The sequence below is a fragment of the Carlito syrichta genome, unplaced genomic scaffold (assembly GCF_000164805.1).
Source record: "Carlito syrichta isolate Samal-C Ts95f unplaced genomic scaffold, Tarsius_syrichta-2.0.1 Scaffold138305, whole genome shotgun sequence".
Classification (NCBI taxonomy): Eukaryota; Metazoa; Chordata; class Mammalia; order Primates; family Tarsiidae; genus Carlito; species Carlito syrichta.
The window spans coordinates 81,267-94,256 of NW_007082401.1; the positions used below are offsets into that span (position 1 = coordinate 81,267).

General features: G+C 54.4%; 1 protein-coding gene across 1 annotated transcript in view; it reads left to right on the forward strand.

Moving 5' to 3' along the window:
• The window catches only part of MINDY4 (MINDY lysine 48 deubiquitinase 4), a 107,675-nt gene that overhangs the window by 70,237 nt on the left and 24,448 nt on the right, over window positions 1–12,990 (forward strand). Inside the window, exon 12 of the mRNA XM_021708457.1 lies at window positions 5,179–5,246. Within this exon, the coding sequence (XP_021564132.1) occupies window positions 5,179–5,246 (68 nt within the window). The remainder of the gene's footprint in view (window positions 1–5,178; window positions 5,247–12,990) is intronic.

Consider the following 12,990-nt stretch of genomic DNA (forward strand, 5'->3'; position numbering starts at 1 on the left):
CCAGGACCACTGAGCCTTGATGTCCTCATCATCATTGGCTTCTGTTGGCCTTATGGGCACCATTGTCATGATGGTTTAAGGGCGATCTTGAGATGGGTTACTTGTAGGCACGTAGAAATGGGCAGGAAGCATTGTAGAGGGAGGGTGCCAGGGAGCTTAGGCCAGGGGGTCCACCACAGGACCTCACAGTCCTGACGTCTGTGCATCAGGATCAGAGGAAGGAAAGAGCGGGGCATCCCTCTCCTGGTTGCAGGCAGATCTCTGAGTCTTCCTGTGCCTTTCCTTCATCCTTCTGGATCTGGGATCCACTCTTAGGAGGATCTGGTGGTGAGCTGGGAGGGTGAGAGGACTTGGTAGATGTGGAATCTGCCGTAAAGAATACCCTTTCCAGCACTTTCCTCCTAAGACCCTGAAGGCCTGGCACAGCCCTGGGAAACAATCAGGCCCTCATAAGCAGGTCACCCTGAGGACAACGGGAGACAGGTGTGAGGTAATCTGCGCCAATCCCCTAAAGTCCTTTCATCCCAGGGCTGTTACCTCTTGTGAGGACCAGACCCAGGAGAGGCCTGGGGCCTGGCACAGAAGCGCAGCTTGGGATGACTCCCTTTCTGCAGGGCTTGCTCTCTCTGGCCTGCCGCAGAGCTGTGTGGGAAGGAAAGTCCTGACCCAGGTGTCAGGAGCCCTGGCTGGTTGTCACTTCCTTTCCTTCCCTGACTCTCCGTTTTCTCATCTGAGTAACCCAACAGGCGTCTGCCAATGCTGTGCATTCACCATCTGCCTAGAGTGGTAGGAGGCCAGGAGCAGGGGGCCTGGAAACCACCTCTGGCTTATTCCACAGTCACTTGTGGCCTTGGGAAAGCTGCTGAGCCTCAGTTTCCTCACCTGGAAAGTGAAAGATGGAGCGTTATAGATAACTTCCAGCTCTTCACTATTTAACCATGGTTCTCAAAGAAGAACCTTAGACACATATGAAGGATGCTCTTCAGATGAAGTGCCAGCATTCTGAGTGAGCAGGAAGGAGGCCCACCACCACCAGTCCAGAGCGTTATGGGAACGCAGCAGTCCATCGGGAGGCAGCAGAGACTGGTGATCTCTGTGTGCACAAGTGGACTGGGGAGGCAGGACTGAGGGCGCCTGCTCACACCGTCAGCTGGGCCAGGGAAGGGAGTGACTGGTGAGGTTTCTAGGGACCAGGAGGGGCCCAGGGGTGACTGCTCTAATGATATAGGTTCTGAGGCTTGTAACCACCCTCTCATAGCCTTGAGTGGCTCCCTAGCACCAGGGCCTCTGCATCCCTGTCTAGAAGGTGGGGGCTCCCCCCATCAGCCTGTACCCCAGGGTCTCAGTGAAGTCTAAGCAAGACAATGACTGTGAAAGGGGTTCTGAGAGTGGGGTCTGCTTTGGGTGAGGGGCTGCCTGTGTCAGTAATGCCTCTTGGCTCAGAGCAGTCCCCTGCCCTGCCCACTGTGATCCTAGGCACAGATGGCTAGTATCTGCACCCCCTCACGCTGGAAGGCAGTGTCCTCCCCTGCAGTTTCCTTTCTGTTTTTTCTGGAAGCAGCTGAGCTGCCTCAGCACTACCCTCACCAAATTCATTTTTCATGGCCTGGGCCTAAGAGGGGCTCCTCATGCCAGGCCTGGAAATGTGCACCGAGCCAATGTTGCCCCAAATAAATAGCCTCCTTGCTGTGTTTTCATTACCGCTCACCCTCTGGGCAAGGTGTCTGGCAGGCCCTCGGTCAGCCTGAGGACGCCCCCGCCCCTGCCTTCCACTGGGGTTCTTTGCTGGGCTCAGGCATCTTGGCCCGCAGAGCCATGTGGAAGAAGGGCCCCTTCTTCCTAGGCGGCACCCAGATGTTTTTCTAGACCCTGATGGTGGTTTCCAGCCCAAGTGCCTTGCCTGAGCTGCCTTTCAGTATGGTCGTGTTGCCCTTGGTCTCCCATGGCTTGGCAGCTGCATGTGATGAGATAATATTAAAAATCTTAATACAAGTTTTAAAAAACAAAATGGAATATTGGTGCCATTCAGCTGTGTTCTGGCAAGGGCAAGAAGTCCAAACAGGGTGTACCTCCCCACCCTCTGTAGAGGGCCATGTCCAGGATCAGGGGAGTCTCCCTGAGGGTGTTCTGAGGACTGGGGACATGCTGCATAAAGGGTAGTACCAGTGCCCCAGATCTGCAGAGAGAGTCAGGCCTGTGCGGGCTTCTGTGTCCACAGTGTCTTCCGTCCGGCAGGTGGGGAGGCAGCACACGCATGGTGGGGGGGAGACAAACCACAGACTGAGAAAGGCCCGAACTGCCCAAGACAATGTACACATCCACGCAGAAGTAGGCAGGCATTTCAGAAGGGGAAATCGAGACCAAGAATGCTTTGTGATTTCCCCCAGGAGAGACGGAAGTTCGTGGCAGAATAAGTAGGCGTTTTAAGGAAGGGGGAACTGAGACCGAGAGAACTTCCCTGGGCAGCCTGCAAGTCTGCAACAGAGCTGTGATAAGGGGCTGGTGGCCCAAGTTCTCAGGCCTTGTACCCCCTGTGTGGGGACGTCAACATTTGCGACCGTCAGAGCACTTCCACTGATGTCTCATCAAACATGCTCCATAAGCCAAGGGCAGATCTTCATTGTCCTCATTTTGCAAATGGGGAAACTGAGGGCAACAGCAGTGAATGGCTGGCCTGAGATCACAGAATTAAGATGAGGTTGATTTAAGACTTGTTGATTCATTCATTCCATTTCTACTTCCAAAAAAAGACTTGAAGCTGTGTATAAAAGAAAACGCAGGTGTGTTGAGAGTCCTCAGGGCCCTTGCTCCTCCTGCTGAATCAGCTTGGCCTCTCCTGCTCCTGGGCCTTTGGGTGTGTGTCTTCTCTTGCCTGGAGTGGTCTTTGCTCCTCTTTGAATTCCTGCTTGTCCCTTTGATTTCTGTTCAGACATCACTTTCTCCAGAAAGCCTTCCTGGACACTCCTTCCCTTCACAAACTCCAAGTCTATGTTGAAGGCCCTTCCTGTGTGTTTCCAGAGAAGCATGTGTTTCCATCATGGCAGAGCCCATTCCCCACGCTTTTCTTTTTTTTTGAGTTGGAGTCTCACTGTTGCCCAGACTGGAGTGCAGTGGCCGCTCCTGGCCACCGCAGCCTCGACCTGCTGGGCTCCGGCGATCCTTCCGCCTCAGCCTTCCAAGTAGCCGGAGTTACAGGCATGCGCTACCACTCCCGGCTGATTTTTTTGATTTATTGTAGAGATGAGGTCTTGCTGCCCAGGCGGGTCTCGAACCCGCAGGCTCAGGCAATCCACTCACCTCAGCCTCCCAAAGGCACGGGATTACAGGCTGAGCCACCAAGCCCGGCTTCCCCCACGCTTTTCAAGTGGTCTATTGTTTTTTCTTCCCTGAGTTATTTCCCCAAGAGGCAGATCTGTGCCCACCTTGTTCACAAGTGCAGCCTTAGTAGGGAGCATCCTCCTGGCACAGAAATTTCACTGGTAAGTTTTTTAAAATGTCTGATCGATTGACTGGTTGAATTAGTGGATGAAAATCAAGACTATATTTTGAGGAAAAGGAAAGATAATTTTACCAGATGTTTGAGCTGCATGGTTATCACAATAGGACACCATATGTGGCTTTGAGCTTCTTGGGAGCCAAGGCAAAAGCTGAAATATAATAAATTGTATAGTTCTCATTGACTGTTCCAGGAGAAACAGGTTTTTTTTTTTTTCTAGTTTAAAATAGAAAGAAATTGATTATACAAAAGAAACATTGATTATTATAACAGGCAGCATCTCCAGCCACAGCTTGTGGTCCCCACTGTGTGATGTGTGAGGCCTTCACACTGACTGGCAGCTGAGGGGTGGTGTTTCTCCAGGGAGTAAAGGTGACACGGTCCATCCCAGTAAGCTGTGACCCGCAGGTGGGCAGTGTGAAGCCAGCTGTGCACTAACAGCTAACATAGGTGCTGGGCCCTGTTTAAGTGTGCTATAAGGATAAACTCAAGTAATTTTCACAACCACCTGATGAGGGTAAGTGCTATGATTGTTCTCCTAGTTTTACTGATGAGAAGACTGAGGACAGAGGAGTTAAGAAACGTCCCTGTGGTCACATAGCTAGGAGTGGCAGAGCCAGTATTTAAACCCAGGCTGCCAGGCCTCAGGACATGGGCTCCAAACCAGGGTCAGATGAGGACAAGAGTGAGACACTCACTTTGGATGCAGTATCCAAGGGGGTGCCCATAGGCCCAGAAGTCAGTACAAATAATATATTTTAAATCAAAATTAATCCAGAGAAATCTATGATGAGCAAAATATTAATTTTTTTTTTTTTTGCGGGGGTTCAGGGTAGCACTCTGTTGCCTAGGTTAGAATGCAGAGACATTATCCCCACTCACTGCAGCTTTTACCTGCTGGGTTCAGGCAATCTTTCACCCTCAGGCTCCCAAGTAGCTGAGACTACAGGTGTGTGCCACCTTGTTTGGCTAGTTTTTTAGTTTTTTATAGAGATATCGTCTCCTATTTTTGCCTAGACTGGCCTCGAACTTCTGGGCTCAAGCAATGCTCCTGCCTCAGCTTCCCAAAGTGCTGGGATTACAGGCATGAGCCTCCACACCTGGTCAAAATATCAAAAATTTTTCAAAAGACGTGTGCTTGCACAGTCCTTCTCCCTTGCCTCACCCCCATCCCAATTCTGCTCCAAACCTGCTCTCTGTTGTTCTCAGCATAGTGCGGTTCTTCAGAGTAAGGCTTCTGGACTTAGACATGAGCCCCCTAGAATTCCACTGTGCTGCTGACAAGCTCTGTGGCCTTGGCAAGTTATTCATTTTCCAAGCCCCAGTTCCTGAGGTAGTAGAGGGCAGCAATAATAGTGCTTTCCCAAGTCTATTAGAGTACCCAGGGTGACAATGCCCATAAGACACTTGAGCCATAATGGGGTCTGCCGTGACTGCCGCTGTCCCGTGGGCTTTGAGGAATCCTAGGTTGTGGACGTGCTTCATGGCAGCCCCTGCATCACCACACTCTGTCCCCGGTGTCACTCAGGCTAGTGCACCCCCATCCTTTAGGGGTCTGCCCTAGGTCCACCTGGGAACCCTTAGGACCAGGCTGCTCCCTGGGTGTGACCCCCACACAGGGCTGGAAGTGGGAGGAGAGAGGTACAGCCTGGATGGAAACTCAGTCCTCTGTCCCCTCTCAGTTTGAAGCAGGACCCTACGGATGCATCCTGCTCACCCTGTCTGCCATCCTGTCCAGATCTGTGGAACGGTGAGTATCTTCCTCCCTCAACTCCCAGGGCTGGGTTGATCTGTAAGGTCTGCTGCTTCCCCAGTGCCCAGGGCTGGAGTTCGGCCTGGGGCGAGTGCTCAGCGGATGTTGTGGAAAGGCAGCTGGCGGAGGGAGAGAGCAGTCACATTCCCATATGGCTGTGTCTAGGGCTGCCTTCCCTGTGATCTCAATGTGTGCGGGGACCACCGGAGAGACCCCCTTTGCCCTCAGAGGGCTTGCCTGGAACTGCAGTATGTGTACATGTAAGCACTCCTGGGGACTCCCCTGGTACACATGCGGGAACGGACAATTGAGGCTGAGACCCAGGAGGCAACCAAAGGCCCCAAGAGAGGGGACCGGCAGTCCTCAGCTACAAGGACGAGGCTGGCATCCAGGGCCAGCTCTGAGGAGTTGAGTGGGTGGGCGCCCAGGGGCCTGAGGGGCAGGGAGAAGTGGCAGGGCTGCTGTCCTGATCTCCCTGCTTGGCCCTAGGGGCAGCATTCCCATGTGACTCTCTATCCTGATCAGGGGTGACCCCCTAGGCTGCCCTAGAGCTGGAGCTCTCCAGAAGCTCATTCCCTATGGGCTTTCTAAGCCTCTTGTCTGTGTGTGTCACCTGGGCACACGTCCCCAGGGAGCATAACAGATTAATAGCACATGAATAGTTGTGGAAAGTACAATCGATCACCCCTTCTCTTCCAAGCAGAGGGTCAAACCCTGAGAGCCTGGAGTCTGGAGAGTGCATCTTACTTTGAGGGATGCTCGGTGGGGAAGATTTGGGTACAACGCTCAGGCAGAATGAGTAGCCTTGTGGTGCCCAGGCGAGGAAGGCCCCAGCGGGAGATGCTCCCCCTCCCCGGCTGGGTCTAGCGTCGCTGTTTCCAGGGGCCTCTGCGGCTGCAGGAGGACAGCGGGGCTCCACGGCTTCATGTGCCAGCCGGCCGCTGACCTGCCACTTGCTGCTACTGACCTTATTAAATGCGTGTGTGCACACAGCACTCTCTAGTTTCTAATCCTGCCATAATGATATGCCTCATTCCTGGTGTGGGTTCACGTGCATGGAGACCATAAGCTGCACCACCTCCTCCCAAGCCTGGGTCTGCTAATCCCTGGGCTGACAGATTGGGGGGGGGGGTCTCTGAGTCTCACTGAGGGGAAGTTGTGCTCTCAGGAGCTTCTCCATCTGTGCAGGGGGTCTGGGGCTCTGTGCTGGAGGGTATCTGGTAGTGGTTGGGGCAGCCTGGGAGTGGGTGTCCTATACAAGCATGCTCCCGCATGTAGCCCTCTCCCTCAAAGAGGGGCTACAGGGCCCCATGACCAGGCCGTGCTTCACGTGTACAGAGCAGGAGGTCTAGGACTGCTCCTCCCCCTCCTGCCTGTGCAATCAAGCCAGCATCTGCGGGGCATTGGCATGGGGAGAGCTGCCCTACTGGACCGGCATGGCCTCATACTGATGGGCATGCAGTCACAGCCCTGCCAACACAACACACATGCCGCTGTGCATATACACGCAGATATACAATGACACAAATACATAGACACACATGGACACACACACACGGACATACAAACACACATGGACACACACACACACAGACACATACAGACACAGACACACAGTCCAGCAGTTCCCCCAGGGCACCTGAGGCCCTTGCCTGGGTCCTGCAGGCAGATGTCTCAAGGCCCCCAGGGCAGTTGGGACTGCCTGGGCCTCTGCCCCCAAGAGGACCTGAATAGACACCTACTGTGGTGTTGGAGCTGGCCGCCGGGATGGGCCGAGCTTTGTCTTACCCCTGTGACCTCTTTTTCCCTCCCCTAAGAAGACAGCATAGAGGAAAGTCTCTTTGGTCATGAGAATGGCAGCAGATGCATCTGTGAAGCTTCCTGTGTACCAGGTCCTTTGCCTCCATTTTACATGTGGCCCTTTGTGTGCCCACAACAGCCCCGTTAGGTGGGTGCTTTTGTGATCACGTCACCATCCCTGTTTTTCAGATTAGGAACCCAGGAGTTGGGAGCGGAGCAGTTTGACCCACGGTTATTCAGCAAGTAAAACTGGTAGCTCCGGCTCCACCCAGGCAATCTGGCCCCAGAGCCTCTCTTTTGGATTGCTGTTTAAAAACCTGGATTTGGGAATAAGACAGACTTGGTTCCGGGCCCGACTCTCTTCCTCTGAGCTGGGGCTTCTTCCTCTGTGAAATGGGAGTGATAATTCCTGCCTCATAGCATGCAGCTGTGCCTGGACCAGTTCCTGCTGCTGCGGGTCCGTCCCATTCCTGCCATGCTCAGATGCCTCTGTGTCCCTTCCTGTCTTTTCTTGCCCTCAGTCTTGGCTTGGTGCCTCGTGGTGGAGGCCATGTTGCCATCTCAGTAGACTCAACCGCAGGGATGTCTCACATAGTCCCCAATGGGACTTCTGTGACGACACTCACCCTCAGCAGGTACTTCCTGAGCAACCAGGGAGTTTCCTGAGTACCAAGTGCCCTGCTGGGTGGGATGATGGGGCCTAGCCATGCCCCAGGGGTGTGTGCAGTTCAGAGGTGCCCTTGAGAAGACACCTAACTCTCTCTGGTTTCTTTTTTGTTTTTTGAGTTGGAGTCTCATTCCGTTGCCCAGGCTAGAGTACAGTGGCACGCTCACAGCCACCCCAGTATCGACCTGCTGGGCTCCAACAATCCTTCTGTCTCGGCCTTCTAAGTAGCCAGAACTACAGGCATGAGCTACCATGTCCACCTAATATTTTGATTTATGGTAGAGATGAGGTCTTGCCAGGTTGCCCAGGCCATTCTCCAACCGGTGGACTCAGGCAATCTCTGCATCTCGGCCTCCCAAAGTGCTGGGATTACAGGCTTGAGCCACTGCACCCAGCCTCTCTCTGGTTTCTTCAAGTCCAAGCAAATGTTTAGTTAGACTGAGGGCTTCAGGAGAGGAGCAGGGCCAGCCTTGGGCAGCTGTGCCACCTCTGGGGCCCCTCCAGATCCATGCTTCTCCTGGCTGTGTTTGCTCTCCCAAGGGGCTGCCAGAGATGGGGCCACCCCAGTGGAGTTGCCCCTACTCCCACGGCCCCCATGGTCCTGGGGGCTTCCTGTGGAGGAATGACAGTGAGGACAGGAACAGCCAGGGCAGTTGTAGTGCTGCCCAGATCCTGTGAGACAGTCACGCTGAAATTATTTCAAATTACACGTTAGCATTCCTGGCATTGGCGAGCGCTCCTGTGAAGAAGTTGTTCTCGCGCCTTCCGAAGGAGAGCTCCGGAACAGCGTGCTTCCCTCACCTGCCAGCAGTGCTGCACTCCAGCACCCCAGCACCTCTGGCCTCAGCTCTCTGGAGCAATGCCAGGCCTGGCCAAAGGTTTGCTGTGACTCCTGGGCAGTACAACAGCCCTGGGACTGGAAACCCACCTCCTGGTTGCTGCCCCGGGGTTTAACGGCAAAGGCCTTTCTTGATAGAACTTGGACATGCAGGTACCAATGTCATCCAGCTCAGACGCCATTAGGCCAGCGGAAGTCCAGTCGGGGGAGAGTCACAGGAAAGCAAGTACTTGGCCACAATATAGCATCAGGACGCCTGGGTCTCCAGGTCAGCTCACCTGCCCACAGCTGTGTGGCCAACCCAGCCTGTGCCTTGACTTCTTTCCCTAACAGCAGGGGCTGGGCCAGTGCTTCCTAAACTCTTTTTTGTAGTGAAACAAAACCTGATTTTTTTCCCCCAATATACTTTATTCCAAAGCTCTCTGTGTAAAGTGGATGCGGCAGAATGACTTTGACTAGCACATGGGGGTGGGGAGGGGGTCACCTCTGCTGCCCCTCTCCCCTGCCTCCTACTCTGGCACCTACACCTGTTCCCAGTCACAGCCTCTGAGATCCCACTTTGGAGCTCTCAAACACAGCTTAGAAACTCAAGACCAGACAATCACCAAAGGCCTTCCTGCTCTGGGGTTCAGATCCAGCTTTGCCAAAGAATCCTTTGATGCTGTTTCAGAGTGGTCTGTTACCACTTTGGGCAGATGAACACATGAAAGCATGTCCTGGCAGCTCAGAGAGACAACAGTCTCTAGGATCAACTGCTGTTCAGCTAAAAAGAAGAGCAGTTCTTTATGATACAGTATGTGTGTATTTGTGGTATTGCCACGGTGGGGTGTGTGTGTGTGTGTGTATAGCAGAGATCCGTCAGACTGGCGACTGGGTGTGAGATGCTGTGAGTGTTGGTGGCTGTGTTTGAGATTGTGTGAAGGATGACTGGATTTGTGATGAGTGCGTGTGATTGTGCTGAGTGACAGAGAGGGCATAGTGGTCCGTCCCTCCAGTGAGGGCTCTCTTCTGAGGCCCAGAGGTTGCTCTCACACCAAGGTCCAAGCAGAGTTGGGGTGAGGATGCCATGGGCAGATGCAAACTCAGCCAGTCGCCACCAACCACAGCCTGGCCACTTCACCCTCAGAGGCCCCAAGAACAGTTAAAAAAGCAGCCTTTGAGGTTTGTTTACCCCAGCCTGTGTGCAAAGCCTTGCAGTGGCTTTATTTTTTTCCACTTGATTTCAAGCCATTTATTTTCTTTCCTATGATCTCGAGTTGCTTACAGTAAATCTCATGCAGGATTTCACGCTCGCCTAGCTCCACTGCTTTCCAAACCACATGGGTAGAGCCGTCCCCAGGGAGCTCTCCCAAGCCCCAAGGATAACCAGGATCCTGGGGTCAGGGCCAAGCCTGGGCGGTGCCGTACGTGGAGTGCTCCAGCCCCTTGGTGGGGCATGGGCCTGGCCGGGTGGTCTAGGTCCTGTGGGGTATGGTGCGGGAGACAGTTTGTGGAGAAAGCCTGTTCATGCAGGAGACCCTCGGCCTTCATTACAGCAGCAGTTTCAGCTGCCCAAAGGCAATCTTGAAAGTCCAGCAGAGGTGGCTGAAGGAACTTTTTGTATAGCACAAGCCAGTTACTGAGGGCAAGGGGACGCCTCTGGGCAGGACCCACCCCATACTATGGTGACTCTGCAGCTCCTTGTGATTCTTCCCAAGAGGTCAAAAGCAACAGCAGCAACAAAACAGTTCCTTTCTTTGTGAAATTGTCCTGAGCCTAAAGCCAGCCGTGAGTGTTGGTTGGAAAGGCCAGAGGCAGAAGCTCGGTTTCTAGCCAGTGTAAGCAGGCAACAGAACTACTGACTGACTCCTGTCTGAAGCCTGGACTTTAGGAGTGACTGGACCCAGGAACCCGGACACTGTCCTTGGGACGTAGAATCCATCCTTCTGTTTCCTCACTCTTGGTTACTGAGTCCTGGCTGTGTTCTCAGGAGGTTCCCCTGCATGGTGGGCCTGACTGTATTCTCAGGAGGGGTCCCTGCATGGTGGGCTCTGAGAGCCCTTCTCCAACAGCTCCTTGGCCTGCCGGATGCTGGGCACCCATTCTTGGCACGATCTCAGTAGTCAGGTCTGGACTGCACCATCATGGGGTGTGGATGTGGGGCATCCCTAGGAGGCAATCAGAGCCCACAGAAGTCTATCACACTGGCTGGGAAAGGGATGGGCCAGAGTCAGTAAACCAAAGTGTGGGACGAGTCAGAGAAGAGAGAGCAGATGAGGGTTTAGGGTGGGCTGGATCTGGGTCTCAATGGAAGCCCCAGGCTTCTCTTGGAAGTGGAGAGAAGAGGTTACCACTGTAAGCAGTGATCACTCAGTCAGAGACCATCTGCCAGGACTCAGGTGGATGGGTGGCTTGTGGAATGAGGACATGGACGGGACAATTGTCCTTAAGAATCCCAGGTTCTTGGTGGCTCCAGATGTGCTGTGCTGCTGAGCAGGAGGGGTCCACGGATGCTCGTCAGCTTTCTTGGGACTCTGCTGAAACACTCCCAGCCTGAATGATGAGGCGTGGACACAGCCACCCAGACCGGAGCCTCCACAGATGCCCTGGTCTTGCGACTCCCTTGCTGGCTGTCACCCTGGTCTCCTCCAGGAAACACGTGAGGCTGGACGGGATGGTTAAGCCTACCCTGACTTGCTAAGGTCCTTAGCAGGGAAGTAGGAGGAGAGGAGCTTTTCAGTAAACTCCAGCGCAACTTTAACATTGATTTAGATTAGGGTAGAGGCCACACTAATGAACACTTTCAGCAAAAATGTCTAAGACTAGGGTGATGAGTGGAAGGTGGACTCAAGGGACTGTGGGTGCCTGTGGACATTCCACCCAGACTCCACTGCTACTGACTCTGTTTTCTGTGTCTGGTCCCTTCCCTGGGAGCCACGTGCCCCTCTGTCCTCCTGTGGATTTCTGCCTGACTTCTTCTGGGGACCCTGCGAGGCCCCCTGACCTGGAGGACGGCAGAGTCTGGAGGCTCAGCTGGAAGTGAGGAGAGAGGGAGAGGCCCTGGCTACCAACCTGGGCCTTTGCGGTGTTGTGACAACCCAAGGTATAGGCCCCAGACCTGGGACCATTATCTCATTTTTGGGTGTGGGGACTTTGAGAAGCGAAGGGTGAGGGGGTGGCGCAGCTGGCAGCATCACCCAGCCTCCTGGCTCACCGTCTAAGGCCCTGTGCCTAGGTTGCCATCCCTGGGCTGGCGGAGGGTGGCGGGGCTGTCAGCTGTTTGTTGACTTAGAATGAGAACTGGAAAGTGAGACTCCACATAGGTCCATCCCACAGCAGTGCTTGAGTGCCTGCACCATGCTCCATATTCACCTGGCATGGGCCAGGCTAACGCAGGCCAACTGTGCCTGGGCCGGGTCCCGGACTGCTGAGATGGCAAGTCCCAGCCAGTGAGCTGCGAGGGGCAGTCATTCTGCCCACGGTCACCTAACCTGAGGGCTGAATGGGAGGCGCCCACCTCCCACAGCAGAGACGGGGCCTGAAACCCAGCCACACTGGGGATGGTGGCAGAGCTGGGAGGTCTCCTAACCCTCAGTCCCATGTGCATCTACTGCCCCTACTCATTCACCCAGGGATCTCCTTGTTCATGGAGGGCTCAGGTGCCCAGATAAAGAGGGCAGGCCTTGGGAGGAGGGAGAGGTAATTAACCTTCTGGAAGAATCTTCTGTGCCAGGCCAACCTCAGCTGCGAGGATGGGCTGCTTACCTCCACCTGCCACGCACCCCTCCTGGGATCCAGATTCTAGGTGCTGTTCCACCAGGCCTTTGTTACTCACAGCTTCATCTGAGACAGGTGTGGTCAGGTCATGTAATTTAGGGGTATGCATGCTGTTCAGCTGCAGGGGCTGGAGCCCAGCCTGGTCCTCGAAGTCCCTGCATCCTGGAGGGGCAAGGCAGGCACATGAAAGGGAGTTGGTGGGTGCCATTAGGAAGGAAAGAAGGAGGAGAGTAGTGATGGGGCATTTCTCTACCTAGGGAGAGGTAGCTGTCTTTTAAAGGAGGAGGTGACATGTAGCAGGGCTCTGAGGTGTGGGTAGGAAGGGTTTGGCAGGCAAGAGCAAAGTAGGCAAAGACTGCTGATGGGGGTTTGCAGGGATCGGTTGCACAAGGCCAGGTTGAGAAGGTACTGGACGTGGTGGGGGAGGGGTGAGGCGGAAGGCAGTGTGGAAAGGGCTCTGGCCAGCTGCTGAGTAGCTTGGCCTCCTGCCTTCTCCTCCCTCCTCCAGGCAGGTGCTTCTTTCTCCACCCTGCAGCTGGTGCTTCTACCAGTTTCCTCCTATATCCTGGGCCCCCATCCCAGCCCCTTCCCCTCACTGCCTGGAGAATGAAAACAGCACCAATCCCTCCAACCCATGGGACTCTGTGCAGTTTGCAAGGCCCTTTATGGCCTAGCCCCTC